General features: G+C 46.9%; 1 protein-coding gene across 5 annotated transcripts in view; it reads right to left on the bottom strand.

The window, feature by feature from the left end:
- The window catches only part of EP400 (E1A binding protein p400), a 183550-nt gene that overhangs the window by 78671 nt on the left and 82788 nt on the right, over positions 1-22091 (bottom strand). For all 5 annotated transcript variants that reach the window (XM_078768379.1, XM_078768380.1, XM_078768381.1 and 2 more), the window contains 5 exons: positions 12332-12501; positions 8558-8757; positions 6472-6586; positions 6242-6343; positions 3852-4079 (listed from right to left, as the gene is read on the bottom strand). In XM_078768379.1, coding sequence (XP_078624505.1) covers positions 3852-4079; positions 6242-6343; positions 6472-6586; positions 8558-8757; positions 12332-12501 — 815 coding nt within the window. The remainder of the gene's footprint in view (positions 1-3851; positions 4080-6241; positions 6344-6471; positions 6587-8557; positions 8758-12331; positions 12502-22091) is intronic.

Genomic DNA, 22091 nt, shown 5'->3' with positions numbered 1-22091 from the left:
GAGAAGGGTGCAACGTCGCAGGGGGACATATTTACTCATTTGTGAATATCTGTAAAACTGTCGCACTCAGGGTAGAGTTAATAGTAGAGGGAACTACATTGCGTGCCACACTAAAGTAGGTAAAAATTTATCGGGTCGGGACGCCCCGAGGGTAGAGAAGGGTGCAATGTTGCGAATATGGAATTTGGCCTCCATATCCGCTTGTAAATATTCCCCTATATTCTCCAATACTCCCCAACTTTCCCCAATCCCCCATTCCCTAGTCCCATTGCATGTAAATAACAATCAGTAGAGCCGACCTTCCCCTTATTCCCCCATTAAATGTCGTGCCCAGGTCCACCGCACCACACGTAGACAACTTTCGGACATCTTCCTAGTTATTCTTATTCTATGTCAGTTAAGGCCTCGTCTCCATTAATTATGACTCTTCGTTGCACCAGAATGTGATTATAGGGCATCAGTAGTGAGTTTAGGACCTTTCCCATACCTCCTCCCATCTTCTTCCCCGTCTACAACAACAGAGGGGCACGGCGCTGCACGGGGGGGAGTGTGCGTCCTCCCACCGGCTCGGTTCGCCGCCATCGACGATGCGCTCCAGACGATGCGCTCCAGACCATGCGCTCCACGGGGTTACCACGAAGGGGCTCCTTGTCAGCTCCTCGTCAAGGGCGGAGCCTGGTAAACCCCCCCGCACGCACCCAATGAGAAGCAACGTGCCGATTCCACGAGGCGGAGCTAACGAGCCGAGGGCGTGTCACTCCCCGCCGGATATACGCGGCCACGCGCCGGATGTGACGTCAGGTGCGCCCCGAGCTGGAGAAAGAAGGACCTGCGAGCGCTGAGAGAGAAAGGCCCGCCTGTGAAAGAACGTCCCCTCCGAGCGCTGTGAAACCTCCCGCATCTCTGGACCGGACCGGGTCGATTCTAACCTTTGAGCACAGGTGCACCTGGAGCCATCGCTACCCGCCTGTCTTTTTCCATCAACCCCCGTGTGAGTCAGCCGTTGTCCCGTTTGCCTGTCGTCTGTTGGGGAATAATATAAGATTGTGTCTAAGTGCTTGTCTTCCTATGTTGTACCTCTCGCCCCTGTAATCTGACCTTCCGTAACGAATATAATCTCCTCCGGAGGTCTTGAGAACCGTATCCCTGGTGTCGTCATTTTATAACCCAGCCGGGTGTCTTCTTTTTCTTATTGAGCCAGCGTGGCGCGGCTTCGTCAACGTCGAGTATAATCGGTAACTTGTGCAGACGTGGTCATACCAAAACCGCTCGGTAAACTAACATCTAAGCCACGTCTGTAACAATATATATACACAGACTTGGCATTTAATATGGAATATTTTTTTTTTTTCTTGACTTGGGTTTAATTTCTGAACTCGGTATATCAATCTGGTGAGTTTATTTTACGCTTCGGTGATTTCTTTGTTAAAAGAACCATGTCACTGATTGTCTGTCGCAGCAAGAAGTCAATAACAGGATTATATCACAGGTGGCGTGACAAAATGTACGGACAGGTACATTTGACGATTGGCTTCACAATTGGGTATACTAGGGCATGCCCGTACTATATCTATATCTAAAATTATATCCCCCCCTCTATTTACATGAAATGGTTTGGTTCATGAAATGTTTTGGTCCATTCGCAACGCCAAAGCGAACGGCGAACGGCTTGCGAGTACAGTGACAATCCCCCCCCCCCCCCCTCTATTTAGATGAAATGGTTTTTATTAGTTTTAAAACATAGTTTAACGCCAACATAGCGCCAACATAGTTTGCAAACGTGAAATAAATGAATACGCTCTCAAATGTGCCATCCGAGGCAGAGTGTGTCCGCCACGTTCGGCACACGCGATAGTTCGCTGCTCTCTGATTGGTTGAATCGTTTTTTGGACATAGCTCGGTAAGTAATTGTCCGATTAATATGAAACCTTGAAAAGGCACATCCTCGGGTCCCCAGCAATATACCTGGCAAGTTTCAAGTATATCGGACCCGTGGTTGTCGAGAAACAGCGGTCACAGACAAACAAACGTACAAACGTACAAACAAACAGAGATTACTGGAATTATAGATAGATAAGGGTTGTTGCGTTCTGTATTAGTGGAAAACAACTGCTGCAGTTCTACAAAAGTTATTGCCACTTCCCCTGGAGATGGTCCGTCAACTCGACAATGCTGTTTGTCATTTAGTGGTGGCTTTACGAAATTCCGGCATGAAACAGCGTGCTATTGCTTGGCAGTATGGCATCACTCAAGATCAGGTATGAAAGATCCTGAAACGAAATGCTCAGAGGGGTGTCCCTTCTCCAATACCGAGGCCAGGACGTCCCCGCAGAACCACAAGGAGGGATGATCGCCAGCTGCACCGGTTAGTCCGCAATGGCCGTACCAAGTCAGCCAATCGGCTTAGGGCTGAGTGGCAGCAACTGACAAATGTGCCTGTATCCAGAAGGCTAGTCGACCAACGACTGGTTCAAGCAGGCTATCGTGCCAGGCGTCCCCTGAGAAAGCCACGTCTGACCAGACAACACCGCCAGCACCGATTGCAGTGAGCCAGAGAGCACCGTCAATGGCAGCCAGGACACTGGAATCCAGTGATCTTCAGTGACGAATCTAGATTTCTGGTCTATCGTCAAGATGGCCACGTCCGAGTGCGCAGACAAGTGCATGAAGCCTACAACAAAGATTGTATAGTGCCAAGAGTCCAAGCTGGAGGTGGTGGGGTGACCGTTTGGGCTGCTTTTCATGCAGGGGGCAAAACTGACCTGGTTGTTCTGAATGGAAACCTGAACCAGTTCAAGTACAGGGCCATTCTGGAAGAAACATTGCTTCCATTTGCTCGTACAGCCTTTCGAGGAAACTTTGTCTTCCAAGATGACAATGCATGGCCTCATCGTGCTCGCATAATCCAACACTTTCTTGCTGACCGTGGTGTAGAGCATATGGAGTGGCCTGCCATGTCCCCGGATATGAATCCGATAGAGAACTTGTGGGCAGAATTAACGCGTCAAATCGACCACTTGGACCAGCAGCCGACCTCTGTGCGTGAATTGCAGCAGGCTATTGTCACTGCATGGCAAGCGATTCCTGTCCAAACCTTGGCAAATCTCGTGAACAGCATGCCTCAACGTGTACGTGCTCTCCTGAATGCTCGTGGGGGTTACACGGAGTACTGAACTGTAATTTTACTGTCCGTAATCCCAGTCGTAATTTAACTTTTGTTAAAAAAAAATTTGGCTAATGTGCAAAATAAAGAGATACTTCTGGAAAACGTGCAGAAGTTTAACACAGTACTGTCCATGAATTGAGTTCGATATCAGTTTACATCACTTTCAAGGATCAATTTATTTGTTTCGAAATGTCAAATGTGGTTTTTGTTTCTTTTAAAGGTCACATTAACAAAATCTAGAAAAATTTCAACATAATTCCAATGAACTTTTGGTTCTAAGACATCTTGAAAAGTAAGTTCACCCCCACAAAAAAAATATTCCATATTAAATGCCAAGTCTGTATTTTCAGTTACCACCAATATCCCATCCCCAAACCATTCATATCGCCATGCGAGTGGGAATAAAGGTGCTTTTGTGCCAAGTGCTGCACAGCACTTGTGATTCAGGGTATAGGGGGAATGGGGGCGGGGGGGGGGGGGGGGTTCAAGCGAAGGCAAATAAAAAAAGTTCAAAATACGATTACAATTTCGGGGCAAGGTAATGTTTAGATGTTTGCACAAATCAAAAAAGAAAATAGTGCCTTATCCGACATGGACTTGACCATTTATGGTGCAATGATAAACAATTGTGATGCAGTTATATCAGATTTTAACAAAATAAGCAAACAACGACGTTTTAGATTACCTCTGCACTGAGTGCTGCAACCTCACTACCAAATGCAGACGTTTCCGACTCCAAGCTGCACTTGCTTTCCACGTCGTCCATCTCATCATCAGTTTCTTTTTCTGTGTCCGTTCCTGTTGATGATTCTTCTCCAAACTCAAACTGTAAGTCCTCTGCCTCTGCTCTGTGTTCCAGCTCTGCACGTGCTGACACGGCTACATCCTCAACATCGTCAGTCATTTGCATAGCCTGGACAGGAAAGGTCATTCAAACAGGTGTGCATACACATCCGGTGAGAATCGCAGCCCGCTTTACCGCCCTGCACAAGCGCATATTTGCAAACATTGCACGCTATCATCTCAAACCGTTAGGAACAGTACCCTGCTAAGATGGAGGAGTTTGGAAATGTTTGAAGCAAAAGTTTGGGAACTTCTATGCTGCTGCAAAAGTCCTTTTATATACTTAGCCTTGGTAGGATTCAATTTTTAATCGGGAAATGTCGAAAGTCGATTTTGTACTAAGCTCACAGACCAACGAAAAAAAAGATTTCCTTCATTAATTGGCAAAATTTATATCATAGAAAGGCGGCATACATAATAAAATTATGGTCAACAACTTTATAGTTCCATGTGTAGAAAATGCATTGAGTGAAGTAGGTACAGTCGGACCCCGTCATTCGTGGTTCCAACATTCACGGTTGGTAAATTCCAACCTGCTTCTACGTTTTTGGCCCTGTGTCCCATGTATTTGATGTTTTTCACCAGCGCAAAAAAGAAATTTCCATGAGTCGCAAGCAAACAACAACAACAACACCAACAACAACAGGCATTTTAAGGCCATTTTCCCTGCTAGAGCGGGGGTTAGCCTTGCGGGCCCCATGACAATCTTCTCCATTTTGCCATATTTTCTGCATCTCCCCTTGTTAACCCCCTTGCCCGCATTTCTTCTTCCACCACCTTTCGCCAAGTCTTTCTTGGTCTTCCCCGTCCTCTACTTCCTTCTACATTCATTTCCATCACTCTTCTCAACCAGTCACTTTCATCCTTCAACACATGACCAAACCATCTCAACCTGTTTCTCTTCACAGCATCCATCACAGGCTCTAGTCCCATCATCTTTCGCAATTCATCATTTGTCTTCCTCTCTCTCAACGATACGCCACACATCCACCGAACCATTCGCATTTCCACCCTTTCCAGCCTTCGTTGCTGCTCTACATTCATTACCCATGTCTCGCTCCCATAAATCATAACACTTCTCACATGCTAATGAGTCACAACCGTACAAGATAACACTCTCAATTACTGAACCACGACTAAACTAAACACAGTAACCGTACAAGATAACACTCTCAATTACTGAAACACCACTAATGAGTCGCAAGCATAACAGTTCTAAGACATATCTTCTACCAACCATGCACAAAGCAACTGGACATACGCAAAAAGCACATCTTCCACGGGACGCGAACATGACTTGCTTCTACATTTGTAGCCCTGTGCTTAGCGCTTTCACAGCTTTACCCAATCCCAATCATTTCGCGTTTTCACGGCTTACTTTACCCAATCGCCAATTACAATTTTGGTCAAAACCCAATCACTGGTTCACAAGTTACCTCAGTAACAAAATGTTTACCGAACATGACCTTTTATCTATGACCGCTTGAGCTCAAAATCTAATTAGTTCATCTTTGCATCGTAATATATACTTCTACCAAGTTTGGTCAAAATCCAATCACTGGTTCTCAAGTTAGCACGGCAATGGAATTTTTACCCATCTTGACCTCTGACCTTTGACCTCAACTCCAAAATCGAATCAGTTCATCTTTGCATGTTAATACTAACTTGTACCAAGTTTGACTTAGTTTCCTTCAGCCGTTCTTAAGTTATCGCAGTAACGAAAACCTATCACGGACAGGTGGGCAGGTGGATGCACGGACAGCCGGACTTACAACCCGAAAACATAATGCCTCCGGCGACTTCTTGGGCAGAGGCATAAAAATCGTTACATATTGTGATGTGTCTCCCAATGTTAATTGCATATACAAAAGTTTCATCTAAAGAAAATCCTTCAAAATGTGCTCGCAATTGCATTTTCAGCATTTGACTTGATCCTGCCATAAAGGGCAGGGCCAACTATTATACTGCTCTTGCACATTCTTGCCATGTGGTGATCATAAACTATGGCATTTGGTTAATTTCTGCCCAACCGTTTAGGACGAGATAGTGTGATGGACGGACAGACGGACAGACCAATTCGTTTTTTTTTTCAAAAGACGGTGGGACAACAACTAGCAATTTCATCTGAATAAATGTGTACATCCGTATCATATCTCAATACTTTGCTATGGACATATTTTGTAGCCAATATTCCATGACAAAAAGGATTCTTGAAATGCAAAAGAAAGAAACCTTCTCTAGCAGGTGCACTGCTTCGGTCGATGGTATAACATCCTCTAAAGGTTCTGCAACCTGCTTCTCTTTGCAGTGTTTGAAAAGCCACATCAGCGTTGCCTAAACAGGATACAAACATTGCACCAACAGAAGAGTTCCCAGACTTCCCAAATAGTCTTGCGATAACCCATAAAATCCGAAATGGAATCGCAATTGTACTTTAATTCGATTCACCAAATTTAGCATACCGGCTGAAACTTTGCCGAATCAAGGTCACATCCACAGTTTGTCAGGTCCTCCATCAATGAGAGGACAGTGGCTTCCTTGAGGAGTGACTCTTCCACCGTTCCTTCAGTCACAATTCTTCAGGAAACAATGTGGACACAAAAGTACAACCAGAGGCATCAGGTCAATGCTGAATCCTCCGTAGAGGCATCACTGAGCAAAGTCAACGTACATGGAAAATAACAATCAATAAACTGGTTTCAATTTGATCATCATACCACATAATTTTCTACACTTATTATCTCTGCCACTCAAAGTGGACAAAGGTTATGTTTTCACCCCTGTTTGTTTGTCTGCAAGATATCTCAAAACGGTATGGATGGATTAGGATGAAATTTGGTGGACAGGTTGGGTGTGTGATAAGGAAGAATCGATTCTTCCATATTACACACCTACCAAATGCTAAAATTTATAATTCCGACGTTTTATCACATCACCAATCACATCTTAACATTAATGTCGGTCTGTAGTTTTCCTTTTAATAATGTAACTAAAGGATAAACTGGTATATTAACATATTTAAGAACGTTATCGACTAGCATAGGCCTTGTGAGGCCTTGTCCAGCCTTGTAATTAAAAACAGTCAGTATAGAAATTAAATATAGGAATTAAACTCGCGTCTCAACGACATGTGTACAAGTCAAATTAAACATTAAATATTAAAGTTTCATGCGTGATTAAAGGAGAAATTACTTTGCATTTCATCTTCAAAGTACGGTACGGTACAGGTCTTTTAAAGTGCTTTATAATCAACAAAAGTAACATTTTGGGTAATATCACAGATGTCACATTTATACATTAACCATTAGTACAATAAAAAAAATAACGGCTAAGGACTTTAAAATAAAATAAAAAACAAATAAATAAATAAATAAATAAAACTTAGAAATGAGTGCTCCATTACTACGCATCGTTTACGTAAACCACACAAATTACATAGTTCATGGCAATTACTACGTGAACATTTTACATATTTTAAAAATGGGGATATAATTACCTTCTTACGTGTTACGTTTCACCACTCGGTGAGTTCAAATAAACATGTTAAGAGTTCGACATAAGTGTGGCAAAAATGCAGTAAACTTTGCAAGGAGAAATCCAACTCCAGTTTTCCAGATGCAATTTGGAAAAATGTTTTTAATATATAAACTTATATTGCAACAAACATCTTCGGTTACTTTTTGTCGAGGAAAGACATTCTGACCTTATTTTTTAGCTTTTTTTAGCCAAGCTTTTCTGCTTATTTTGGAACCAAGCTTTTCTGCTCCGTATTTTCTCTCATATTCACTGCACCTAAAAGTTTTACTGCACGCTAAATTTTGCTGGGCTCGAGTCGGAATCGGGCCGTGTCCTCGTTCTTGGCATTCAGAGTCCGAGTCCTGAAGTCGAGTCCGACAAAAAGTGGACGAGAGTCCTACTCCTACATCACTGATTACAAGCCAACTTTATTCATTATCTAACAGCTAATTCTACTCCTCCTGAAGCCTCTACCGTGTCTCCAAGGTAACAGAAACTTTTAACCTTTTCTAAATTAAACTCTGAGCTCAGGAGCATTTCTCTTTATTCTTCAGATTTTATTTTCTTTTTTTGAAATGATAATCCCAACTTTTGTTAACAAATTCACTGTGATACCAATGCACCTTTTATGACACCATCCATAACTGCTTACACTGAATCAAATTCCTTCAAACTCCTTTTCTGCATATTGAAGGACATTGTCCACTTTCTTTCCTAGCTCCTTCGTTCCTTAGGGTCACTCTATGTGGCGCAAATAATTCTACCATATTTGTCACATTTCAGGTTGTCACCGTTGTATGCTACATGGGTCTCAAAGCACTAATTACATGATTTATTTACACTATTTTTAATAATTACAATTACACTACATGATATCGTGATAATCATGATAATGAGGTCCATTATCATGGTATTGGTTTTTCCATTATCGCCCAGGCCTACATTGTAGCTGTACTGACCACTCTTCCTGCCGCCCCAGTCGGGAACGGGTGTACTAGTCATATAAAACGAGCCAAAGTTGAGATGTCACACCTGTACACAGTGATGTCTTGCATGAGGGCGACCCGACGATAGAAATCATGAGAGGCTCGTGCAGCACGCCCATCCCACTCACCATCCCAACACAACACTGCCAATGGCCCCATAGTGTGTGGAAGAACATTACAGCGGGTCCGTGTTGAACACATGAGGCAGAACAGTCGACGATTGGATCGAAAACGCTCAGCCACACGCTGGAGCATTTTGCAAAGAAGAATCCGGATAATGAGAAGGGGGGAGGGTGGGAGAGGGGGGGGAGAATACAGATACAAAATATTTTTTTAATGGATACACAGGAAGCAGATTATGTGGGTGCTGCCTTCATAACACATCGAGAGCAAGTGTTGCCCACCATGGTAAATAGGTTGAGAACTGCTGCTCACCAGCCCTAACACGATTCAATAAGGGTGATTCCATGTAAGTGGAGACAAAGGTGTCAAATAGTTTTTCCCAAATTTTCAGTGAATATTTGTTTATTATGGTTGGGCAAAACCTATATGTCAAGAAAGAATGCTATTCACATTTGTTGCAGCCTGAATACTGCTGTAGTACACAGTGCGAACATCCGGTATTGGGAAAGCATTATTTCATGCATACAGAACTACTTATGCATACTTTCATGAATACTTATGGGAGCGAGACATGGGTAATGAACGTAGAGCAGCAACGAAGGTTGGAAAGGGTGGAAATGCGAATGGTTCGATGGATGTGCGGAGTATCGTTGAGAGAGAGGAAGACAAATGATGAATTGCGAAAGATGATGGGAATAGAACCTGTGATGGATGCTGTGAAGAGAAACAGTTTGAGATGGTTTGGTCATGTGTTGAGGTAGGATGAAAGTGACTGGTTGAGAAGAGTGATGGAAATGAATGTAGAAGGAAGTAGAGGATGGGGAAGACCGAGAAAGACTTGGCTAAAGATGGTGGAAGAAGAAATGCGGGCAAGGGGGTTAACAAGGAGAGATGCAGAAAATAGGGCAAAATGGAGAAGATTGTCATGGGGACCGCAAGGCTAACCCCCGCTCGAGCAGGGAAAATGGCCTTTAAAATGCATGTTGTTGTGTTGTGTTGTATACAGAACAATAATTATTAGATGCTCTAAACATCCGTAGTTAAGGGTACTTTAAGGGATCAGCATCTTGATGGCTTTTCATGAGCATAGTTGAATGAATTCTGCCACTTGAGGAAATCCCCAATCTCCCAAGGTTTTTCTGGTAAAAAAAAACCACCTTTAGAGGCCATTTTTTCCCCGCAAGCGGGGGTTGGCCTTTTTCGGGGACCGTGGTTGTTGTTGTTTTTCGGTCCCCTTTTGGAAGCAATGTTTTACGGCCGGATGCCCTTCCTGACGCCAACCCTTTTTGCCGCCTTTAACGACAAGCAGGGAATTACCAGTGAACTGGTACTCAATTAGCCGACCTCGGAAGGATGACAGGCTGAGTCAACCCCCCTGGCGTTAAATTCAGCGATCGACCGGGATTCGAACCCAGGATCCTAGGATCCTAAGCCGGCACCCTAGCCGCTAGCCCAACACCAGGGCCTTTAATCCAAATAGTGATGGAGAGGTAATGCAGGTCACAGTGAGAATAATTTTTTTCCTCTTTGAAAGAACCCTTAGTCGACTATGATAGCCAACCATAATATTCTTCCTAGTGTTCCAGCCTAGGCAAAGGATGCATGTCCAGTGACCACAACATGTATGTCCAGTGACCCAGTGACCCTGTGATATCAGACACCGAAAACAAACCTGCAGAAAATTGGAAAATAAATTTGAGTGCCCTCCTTCAAGTAGACTTCTCTGAAAATTACACTTGTATATACCAAGATGAGACAGAGGGCACATTGGGAACAAGCACAAATGAGCCTATGCACTGCGGCACTATGGGAATCGAGGACCCTCCACCATATGATCATAGTCTCAGACAACTGTACCCATTCTAAGGACAAAATTGTGGCCTTCCTGGATAGACTGCTTGAAGATATTCCCAAAAATATCAAGAGCATAGCCATTTGCTCAGATGGTCCTGCTTCCCAATTCAAAAATCAGTTCATCACGGCTGCTTTAACTCCTCTCCAGAAGAAGCATGAACTTAAAATAGATTGGAATTTCTTTGCTACATCACACGGAAAGGAGCCTGTAGATGGAATTGGTGGTGCAGTGAAGTGTAGGGTGTGGAACTCTGTGAGAAGCAGAAGGAACATCGTGACCAATGCCACAAGCTTCACATCAGCTGCTGGTCCGAGCAGTGTGACGGTGATTGAAATGAAACTGTACGAGATTGATGAGAGAAATGAAGTTTTGACTTTAGAGCAGATATTCAGGTATGCCAGTCTGGTCCATGGAATATCGGGGTCTCACCACATGAAGGTGGAGAATGGCAGTAGTCCACTTCATTTTGACTGTTGATGCTGATGTTGTTCGAACAAGCCCGCAGCACGGAGATAGCTGATCGATCACGCAGGAGCACCCAAAGATACCCCACATCCAGGATGGTGCACCCCCGCCTTCATTAAGTCAGGACAAGACAAAGTTAGTGAGTGAGTGAGTGAGTGAAGAGAGAAGAGAGAAGACAGAGAGGACAGAGAGGGGAGAGAGGAGAGAGAGGAGACAGAGGACAGAGAGAGAGAGAGGAGAGAGAGAGGGAGAGGAGAGAGAGAGAGAGAGACAGACAGACATGAGGGAAAGGGCCGGTTCATGAGGCAAGCAGGGAAGAATGGGGAAGATTTGGCCCCCCGACTTGCGTTGAGGGGGGAGGATGGGGGTACAACCACCGCGAAGAAGCGTCCCTGATAGTTGTTGATGGCGGTGTTAATGCTGATGCCGAAGAACTGGCTGAGGATTTGTCTTGTGTGGCTGTTGGAGACGAGTAGACTGCCAAATACGATAGTATTCTTTATCCAGGAGAAGTGAAGGTGATTGAGGGTGAAGAATATCAAGTATCCGTCATTGTACCAGGTGGCAATCACTGGAAATGACCTGCTCATCCCGCCAAAATATTTCAACAGAATCAACAGCAGGTGAAAAAGCTTGAGCCACCCTACATTGTCAATCAACGTGCTCATCTTGGTTTCCCAAATTTGTAACGAGACACCACATGTGTCCAAGTCTTAATCATTAACGACAGACGTACATGACAGAACTTCTGATAATGACTTGAAGGCATTACAATACTTGTACATTTCCACCTGAATCGGTTCACAAGGGTCAATTAATGTTTTCTTAGTTTGTCAATTTTTCAACAATCCTCTATGTCCTCATGATTTTTTTAAGGTGAAAGATTATCTTAAACACTGAGCCAAAGTACGTCTGAGATGAGTTGGTGAAGTATACAGACCATTATGTAACACAGGTCACATTGATTATGTAATACAAACGTCAGCAAAATTTTGATTTTCTTCATGGTCTCCATCAACCCTATCCATATGCCAATTCACCGTGATTATTCATTCATTTATGCTCCTTACATTTTGAAGAGAAATAACAAATTTAATTTTGTTGTGAATTGTGTTGTCGCTCGGCTGTATTGTAGGTCACGCGATTTCGAGAAGTGATTAAAAACATGTTATGCAATTCAATTCGTATTTGTTCTTATGAACTGATGCTCTATGTCAACATCCATAAGCTTTGGTATTGAAAACCTATATTATGGAGTTTATGACAATTCCTAGTTCAAAATATGGGTCAAAATGTAACGCAGATCACCGGGGCATTGCCCATAACAGCAGCAAAAGTGTTCACCATGGCGAGACAGGCCTTGTATTGAACACGTACCCGTCGTGCGTTGGCTGTCGATTTTCCTTCAACTCGGGCGTATGGAAGCCGCCGATGGGCGAAGAAGCGTTCCAGGAGATCAAGGATCTTCTCAGAATGTGAAAGGAGAAGGAGCCGTTGGCGCTGCTTCTTTATCCGATCCAGAAGGAACACCAAGGCCTGCAACTTACCTGATACACAATTATGAAAACACAGGATAACAAGATTATATTCTGTGTGATAGCCCTAGATAGTGACAAGACTGTGCAAAACATGCACACGCTCTCGACACTCACCACATTATATTTATTTATTTTTAAGCACGCCTTTTCAAAGTACTTCTCATTGTTTGCGCATCGTATGTGTACGCAAAATGTATGTGTATGTATATGTATGTAAATGCACGTATGTGCATATATACATACAGGGTGAATCAAAAGTAGCGCCCACGCCCGATTTCTGTTTTTTCGGCTGTCAGATTCTTTCTGGGATGTCATGTTGTTAATAATTGTCTTGCAGATTATTAATTTTCTTAATTTATTTGTTTTTGTTTTTGTTTTGCAGGTTATTGCTGAGAGTTTGGAAAGTTACTGAAGTTGCACCAAATTGAACCATGAATTACCTTTCAATGAATCAACGCATTGCGGCCGTGAAACATTACTACAAATGTAATGAACAACCAACGATGGAGGCACGCCGTTTGGCACAGGAATTCGATATTAACCCACCCCAGGGAAGAAACATACGATTGATTGTTGAGAAATTTGAAGCAACAGGGTAGGTAGCCACTGTAAAATTGCAAGTAAAACAGCTTGGTACACTTCCGTAATAATTTTCCCCCGAATAAATGGCTAGATAAACATGTCATTCATTTATTTATACCTTCTTGTACACTGTAATACAAATGTCAAACAATCAACTGACAGAAATATATATATATATTGTTGCGAATATGGAATTTGGCCTCCATATCCGCTTGTAGATATTCCCCTATTTCCCCAATACTCCCCAACTATCCCCAATCCCCCATTCCCTAGTCCCATTGTCTGTAAATAACAATCAGTAGAGCCGACCTTCCCCTTATTCCCCCATTAAATGTCGTGCCCAGGTCCACCGCACCACGCGTAGACAACTTTCGGACATCTTGCTAGTTATTCTTAGTCTATGTCAGTTAAGGCCTCGTTTCCATTAATTATGACTCTTCGTTGCACCAGAATGTGATTATATGGCACCAGTAGTGAGTTTAGGACCTTTCCCATACCTCCTCCCATCTTCTTCCCCGTCTACAACAACAGAGGGGCACGGCGCTGCGCGGGGGGGAGTGTGCGTCCTCCCACCGGCTCGGTTAGCCGCCATCGACAATGCGCTCCAGACAACGCGCTCCAGACCATGCGCTCCACGGGGTTACCACAAAGGGGCTCCTTGTCAGCTCCTCGTCAAGGGCGGAGCCGGTAACCCCCCCGCACGCACCCAATGAGAAGCAACGTGCCGATTCCACGAGGCGGAGCTAACGAGCCGAGGGCGTGTCACTCCCCGCCGGATATACGCGGCCCCGCGCCGGATGTGACGTCAGATGCGCCCCCAGCTTGAGACGACAAGACGCCACCTCGAGCGCTGTGAAACCTCCTGCATCTACTGGACCGTACAGTACCCTGTCCTTGAGCCAAGAGTGCACCTTGAGCCATCGATACCTGCCTTTCCTAGCCATCAATCCCCGTGTGAGTCAGCTTTGTCCCGTTTATCTGTCGTCTGTTGGGAATAATATAAGATTGTGTCTAAGTGCTTGTCTTTCTATGTTGTACCTCTCGTCCCTGTAATCTGACCTTCCGAACGAATATAATCTCCTCCGGAGGTCTTGAGAACTGAACCCTGGGTGTCGTGTCATTTGAAACCCAGCCGTGTGTCCTTTTCCTTTATTGCCTTTATTGACCTAGCGTAGCGAGATTAGTCGACGTTCGAGTATAATCGGGTAACTTGTGCAGACGTGGTCATACCAAAACCGCTCGGTAAATAACATCTAAGCCACGTCTGTAACAATTGGTGTCGAGGAGTGGAATTCGAACCCGGGACTAAATTTATTAGGCCCAAATTTGTAACAAGTAGAATCGATTCGGAGCGCGTTTCCCGCGCGAAATTATAACGGCCGAAATTTGTTTTGTTGTATAAAAACCCGAATTTTGAAAGTCGCGCTATGGCAGACCAAGACAGCTGGGGTCCGGTAGGGGAGAGTGAAGCAGGGTCGGTCCAGGACCAAATTGAGGGACGCGAGGAGAGCGAAGCAGTGAGGGTAGCAGGTTCGCAAAATAGCGCCGTCACGCACGAAGTAGCGGGCGCGCAAAATGGCGCCTCGCAGATGGCCACGGCGTCCACGCCCGCGACCGTGGCAGCGCCCCCGGTGGATTGGAACTTGTTTTTCATACAAATGAAGGCCCTTATGGCCCAGAATAGCGAAGAAATGGAAAGCAGAATGATGGGGGTAATGGGGAACCGGATGGATGCTCAGAGTGAGCGATTGAAGGGCCAATTAGGGGTAATGGGAAACGAAATGGGGGTAATGAGGGACGAAGCGAGGGGTACCAGTGAGGGATTAGACAATAATTTTAAGGGATTAGACATGAAATTTGGGAAATTAGACGATAGATTAGGGGAAATACAGGAGGGGTTAACGGGGGTAGAAAATAGAATGGCTGCCCAGGAGAATCAGATAGAGGGAGTGAAAACTGGGTTAGAGGGGGTAGAAAATAGAATGGCTGCCCAGGAAAATCAGATAGAGGGAGTGAAAACTGGGTTAGAGGGGTTAGAAAACAGTATGGAAGGCAAATTGAGGGACATGAGGGACCAAGCGGAAAGGGAAGTTAACCAAATGGGGCAGCAGATAGAGGGGGTCAGAATGGGGGTAGAAACCAAACTGGATGCTCACAGGGAGGAAATGGAGCAGATGAGGGTGGCATCTGGGCAGGAGATGCAAGTGATGGGAGAGGAGATCAGAAGAGGAGTGAGTGAGGAGGTCGGAGGAATGCGCGAGGAGGTGAGGCACTGTAAGGAGCACATGGAGAAGGAGGTGAGAAAGGGGACTGTAAAGTTACAAGGGGGCATAGAGGACCTGACGCAGGAGGTGGAGCAGCTGACGGTGGGACAGACGGAGTTAGTGGAGCAGGTTCAAAGGAACACTGCGGTAATAGGAGGGCGGAAGCTGACGAGCAGGTTGAAAAAATGCTCGACGCAGGTGTGATCGAGCCCTCGGGAAGTCCTTGGATGTCACCTGTTGTGCTGGTCAAAAAGAAGGATGGGACCACGCGGTTCTGCGTGGACTATCGCCAGCTAAACAACGTGACACTCAAGGACTCATATCCCCTGCCAAGGATTGATGACACCCTCGATGCCGTTGCGGGCTCAAATTGGTTCACAACTTTGGACCTCAAGAGTGGGTATTGGCAGGTGGAGATGGATAGGGCAGGGAAGGAGAAAACGGCATTTTCCACAGGTAAGGGACTGTATCAGTTTACTGTGATGCCGTTTGGTTTGTGTAACGCCCCCGCCACCTTTGAAAGATTGATGGAGCATGTACTAGGCGGCATGCCATGGCAGTCATGCCTGGTGTACCTGGATGACGTCCTGGTACATGCCCAAACGTTCCCCCAGGCAGTAGCTAATTTGGACCAGGTGTTCGGGTGCCTCAGACAGGCAGGGTTGAAGTTGAACCCGAGTAAGTGCACTTTGTTTGCAAGAGAGGTGGCCTATCTAGGTCACGTGATTGGCCGCGAGGGGGTAAAAACGGACCCAGACAAAATTAAAGCGGTAGAGGAGTGGCCTGCACCACGTACCATCAAAGAGGTGCGGGGATTTTTGGGACTCTGCTCCTACTACCGGCGCTTTGTGGCGAAATTTGCGGAGTTGGCCCGTCCCCTCCACCGGCTTACGGAGAAGGGGACGCGATTTAATTGGACACGGGAGTGCCACGAGGCCTTCCAAAAATTGAAGGGGTGTCTAACATCCGCACCCCTTCTAGCTTACCCCACTAGTGACGGGACATTTACCCTGGACACGGATGCGAGCCAGGAAGGATTGGGCGCAGTTTTGTCTCAGACACAGGAGGGCGTGGAGAGAGTGATTGGTTATTATAGTCGGGCCTTAAGTAGGCCCGAGAGAAATTATTGCGTCACTCGCAAAGAGTTATTGGCTATGCTGGCTGCCATGAACCATTTCCACCCGTACTTGTACGGGCGGAAATTTTTGGTTAGAACTGACCATTCCTCCTTGCAATGGCTCCTTCGGTTCAAGGAACCGGAGGGCCAAATTGCAAGGTGGTTGGAAAAGTTGCAGCAGTACGATTTTGATGTGGCCCATAGGGCCGGGAAGGCCCATGGTAATGCGGACGCACTCTCTCGGCGTCCTTGTCTGGGAGAAAACTGCAAATTTTGTGCGAGACACGAGGAGAGGGAACAATTGGGCGATTCGGACCCGACCCTCGTTGTCCGGGCAACCCGGGTGAGAGGGCCAATTTTGCCACTAACTGCAGATGAGGAATTCGGAACTTTGGCATGGAGCACGGCCCAGCAGGAGGATCCTGTCCTGGGGCCAGTGTTCAATTGGGTCAAATTGGGGCAAAGACCAAAGGGGGAAGAGGTCACCCCCCTCGGGGCACAAACAAAGGCATATTGGGCTCAGTGGCAGACCCTGGAATTGAAAGGCAACATCTTGTATCGCAAGTGGGTGGAGGTTCCCTCTGATCGAACTTCCTGGCTGGTGATAGTCCCTGACAAATTCAAGAACGTCATATTGCAACAGGTGCATGGTACCCGCTCCGGCGGCCATTTGGGCAGGACAAAGACAATATCTCGGGTCCGCCGGAGGTTCTATTGGGTGAATATGGGGCGCGACATACAGGACTGGTGTCGGAGATGCGACGCCTGTTCTGCCAAAAAGGGACCAGCACGGAGGATGAGGGCCCCCCTTCAATTACATCAGGTGGGGGCCCCCCTTGAGCGGGTGGCTATGGATATTCTAGGACCGCTGCCCCGCACCCGCCAAGGTAATAAGTATATCCTCGTGGTAATGGACTATTTCACCAAGTGGCCGGAGGCCTACGCCCTCCCCAACCAAGAAGCAGGGGTGGTAGCGCAGGCCTTCGTGGAAGGATTTGTGTGCCGGCATGGGATTCCACAGGAGTTGCACACCGACCAGGGACGAAATTTTGAGAGCAAATTGCTAAAAGATGTGTGCAGTCTCCTGTCAATTCGGAAAACCAGAACAACGCCTTTAAGACCTCAATCTGACGGGATGGTGGAAAGATTCAATCGAACTCTAATCCAACAACTGGCACTGTTCACCGCCACCCGTCAGGATGACTGGGACGAACATCTCCCTTACTTGCTCATGGCCTACCGAACCAGCCAGCACGGGGCCACCGCATGCAGTCCAGCGTTGCTTATGTATGGGCGGGAGTTACGGGCTCCCGCCGACTTGCTATGCGGTCCCGTGCCAGACACAGTGGTTAACCCGCCGAGGGAGGGGTACGCACGTCACCTAGAGGAAGGCATGGAGCTAGTCCATGCCTTCGCCCGCCGCCAACTCCATCTGGCGGGGGAAAAGATGAAGCGCAGGTACGACGACCGGAGCCAGGGGAGTCAATACGCTCCGGGGATGAAGATTTGGTTCTTTAATCCCCGGAGGCGGAAGGGAAGGTGCCCAAAACTCACCTCCCCCTGGCAAGGCCCAGGAGTCGTCCTGTCGCAAATCTGTGACGTGGTCATTAAGATCAAAATGGGGCCACGAGCCCTCCCTCGGATCGTCCACGCCGACCGGATAAGACCTTACACCGGCGAGCAGGCGCCCCCGTGGATTGCCTCGGCTTTAGATGCCGAGGCGGGACCCAGTACCTCTGAATAAGGGGGGCTTATTAGTGCCAGAGGACTGGGGGATTGAGGAGCGATGTGCCCGGTGGGTAAGAGTGGCATCCCTGCCACCCTGCCCAAGTGGGGGCAAAGGAGCAATAGCTTATGGGGTGTATGGCAGTGAAAACTAGCCCGGGTGGGTTAGGTTATATTGATAGGGATCTAGAGAAGATGACATTAGGTGACGTTAAGGTTAGTTAGTGACTGATACCTGTAGTGGGGACGCAGGTAGATTAGTGTGGATGATAATGACGAGGGAGCGCAATAGTTTAAAAGGGACGACTGGGAAGCGCAAGTTTCAGAAGGGAGTAGTTAGCTGAGATGATGCCGTGTGGTTGAGAGTTGAACAGGTGTGATTGCACAGGTGTGCAACTGGACAGGTGTGTGGAACAGTGTATGAGTAGTGAGTGAGTGGATCAGCGCGAATGCGCTTGGGGAGAGAAGGGTGCAGGTGGCACCAGGTGTGAGAGCACAGGTGTGCAAGTACAGGTGTGTGGAGAGAGTTGGAGTAAGTGGTACGGAGTGGTGTGCATGGTGCGAAGGTGTGGATGGGGGAAGAGTGGACCCCTTTCACGAGTACCCGGGGCGGGTAGTGTAAGTGTTAGGTAGAGGGTGCAGGTAAATTGTGGTTGGATATTGGCATTTGTGGTGCGGTTGCAGAATGGTATTGTGGATGGGTGCATTAGTGTTGTGGAAATGGCTGGGCGTGTAGCCTGTTAGTGTGTGTAGTTGGTTGGGCACTCCACCACTGTGAGGATGTCGGCCAGGTGAGGCCGCAGGTGGGCTCTGGGAGCCGGTAGTTGTGAGTGGGTGCCTGAGGATCCCGGGTGTGGATCGGGCAGCCCAGTGCCAGAGAGGGCACGGAGTGGGGAGAGCGCCAGAGGGCCTTCCCCAGGTAGATAGGTTAGGGTAAGGAACAGGTAAGCTCGGAGGCAACTACAGTGGTGGAGGTGTGCAGGTGGGTAGACCCGCTGGGAGAGGTACACGCCACAGCCCAGAAATTGTGCGAGGGCACCGGGAGATGAATCGGGGGAGTGAGACCCCAAATTGAAGAGCACCACAGTTTGGCCAATGGGAATTGGTTTTTAGAACCCATAGTGTAAGAGGGCCAATGGTTTGGCCGGAGAAAGACCCCGGGTAGTGTAAAGTTGTTAAAGTCATTTAGGAGATAGTTAGGATTGATGAACCTGTCGCACCATACGCAGCCACTTACCTGAGGTGATGATGATGGCTCCACACCTGTGTTTTCTTGGTTTGTAGCAGGAAATGAGATTGCTGTGGATTTGTGAGACGCATCACGACGTGGATGAGACATTGGGGTGATTCCATCTCTCCCTCCCTAGGAGGGACTGATGATGAATTGGTAATGGCAAATTTTGATGTTGAGTTGAAAATGGCAAATTTTGATGAGAGTTGAAAATGGCAAATTTGATTGGTTAGGAGGGAGAGAAGACGAATTTGGTTTATGGGAGGAACGGGGAAGACAGTAGGGATGTTTGTTGATTTGTAAAGTAGATGTTTATGGGTAGTGTTGTGTTTTGTGGATGCAGTAAGGGGTAAGGGAGGGGCCATGTAGGTTACCTGGTGGGGGGGGGGCGTACGATAGGAACGTACCTGTCTCACCTGGTTCCCATGTGCCCCCAGTGTGCATCATCTTGTATTGCGTGCACTTTTGCGCCCTTACCACCTTACTCACTTGTCTTCTTCTTTTGTCTCCCACCTCCGAGGATCTGGCTTTGGGGTAGAGAGAGAGGAGAGAGCGGTGCTGGCTACGCAGTTGTGGGCCTGCACTTTCGCTGCTTGCTGCTTGGATCGATACACCATACGGACCGCAATGTTTGTGGCCACCCACAATGGACCGCAGTTCTTTTGCGGCCAAGCACCACCCGTGGAAGGACCTATGGGTCAACGTGGCACCTATGCCAAACAGGTGAACCATTTATAGTTGACACCACTGAAGGCCAAAATACAGAAATGGACGCGGTTGGCGCCTTTCTTTATTTTTGAAAAGAAGTAAGAAGGCCAAGTGCACCACACGAAGGCAAGACCAGCGGCAGAACATTGGCCGGCTGCGACACCACACAATGATTTATAAACACTTTATTGGTGCACCGGATGGTGCTCACTGTGTGATGGGGTGGTGCTTGATGCTTGGAAGGGGTGCTCTGCACGTTATTAAAGGCCGTCGGCCACAGAGCACTCGTGGGTTGGTGTATCGATGCTGGCAAGCGTGCTCTCTCTATGCATAACATCTGCATGTGTTCCTCCAAAAACAGGTCCTGGATCGTAGTGTAAATATCAGCGTAGTCTTGTAAATAATGCTCCCTACCGGCTGTATGTTTAGTTTGAGAATTCTTTCCGGATTCGGTTATCCTGTGGGTGTGTTTCTGTGAGGAGAAGGGTGCAACGTCGCAGGGGGACATATTTACTCATTCGTGAATATCTGTAAAACTGTCGCACTCAGGGTAGAGTTAATAGTAGAGGGTACTACATTGCGTGCCACACTAAAGTAGGTAAAAATTTATCGGGTCGGGACGCCCCGAGGGTAGAGAAGGGTGCAATGTTGCGAATATGGAATTTGGCCTCCATATCCGCTTGTAGATATTCCCCTATTTCCCCAATACTCCCCAACTATCCCCAATCCCCCATTCCCTAGTCCCATTGTCTGTAAATAACAATCAGTAGAGCCGACCTTCCCCTTATTCCCCCATTAAATGTCGTGCCCAGGTCCACCGCACCACACGTAGACAACTTTCGGACATCTTGCTAGTTATTCTTAGTCTATGTCAGTTAAGGCCTCGTTTCCATTAATTATGACTCTTCGTTGCACCAGAATGTGATTATATGGCACCAGTAGTGAGTTTAGGACCTTTCCCATACCTCCTCCCATCTTCTTCCCCGTCTACAACAACAGAGGGGCACGGCGCTGCGCGGGGGGGAGTGTGCGTCCTCCCACCGGCTCGGTTAGCCGCCATCGACAATGCGCTCCAGACAACGCGCTCCAGACCATGCGCTCCACGGGGTTACCACAAAGGGGCTCCTTGTCAGCTCCTCGTCAAGGGCGGAGCCGGTAACCCCCCCGCACGCACCCAATGAGAAGCAACGTGCCGATTCCACGAGGCGGAGCTAACGAGCCGAGGGCGTGTCACTCCCCGCCGGATATACGCGGCCCCGCGCCGGATGTGACGTCAGATGCGCCCCCAGCTTGAGACGACAAGACGCCACCTCGAGCGCTGTGAAACCTCCTGCATCTACTGGACCGTACAGTACCCTGTCCTTGAGCCAAGAGTGCACCTTGAGCCATCGATACCTGCCTTTCCTAGCCATCAATCCCCGTGTGAGTCAGCTTTGTCCCGTTTATCTGTCGTCTGTTGGGAATAATATAAGATTGTGTCTAAGTGCTTGTCTTTCTATGTTGTACCTCTCGTCCCTGTAATCTGACCTTCCGAACGAATATAATCTCCTCCGGAGGTCTTGAGAACTGAACCCTGGGTGTCGTGTCATTTGAAACCCAGCCGTGTGTCCTTTTCCTTTATTGCCTTTATTGACCTAGCGTAGCGCGATTAGTCGACGTTCGAGTATAATCGGGTAACTTGTGCAGACGTGGTCATACCAAAACCGCTCGGTAAATAACATCTAAGCCACGTCTGTAACAATATATATACATACATATATATATATATATATATATATATATATATATATATATATATATATATATATAAACAGAAATCGGGCGCTACTTTTGACTCACCCTGTATACATGTATATGGGTCATTTCACCAGGTTGGGTCACACTGTGACTTGGGCATAGTTCATGTATGAAAGGGGCAAAATATCACAGAAATTCTATGTTTTCTGATGTAAACTGGTTTGTGGTAAAAGGT

Source organism: Myxine glutinosa, chromosome 14 (genome assembly GCF_964187855.1).
Source record: "Myxine glutinosa chromosome 14, kmMyxGlut1.1, whole genome shotgun sequence".
Lineage (NCBI taxonomy): Eukaryota > Metazoa > Chordata > Myxini > Myxiniformes > Myxinidae > Myxine > Myxine glutinosa.
This window is presented reverse-complemented; position numbering and strand designations above follow the sequence as displayed.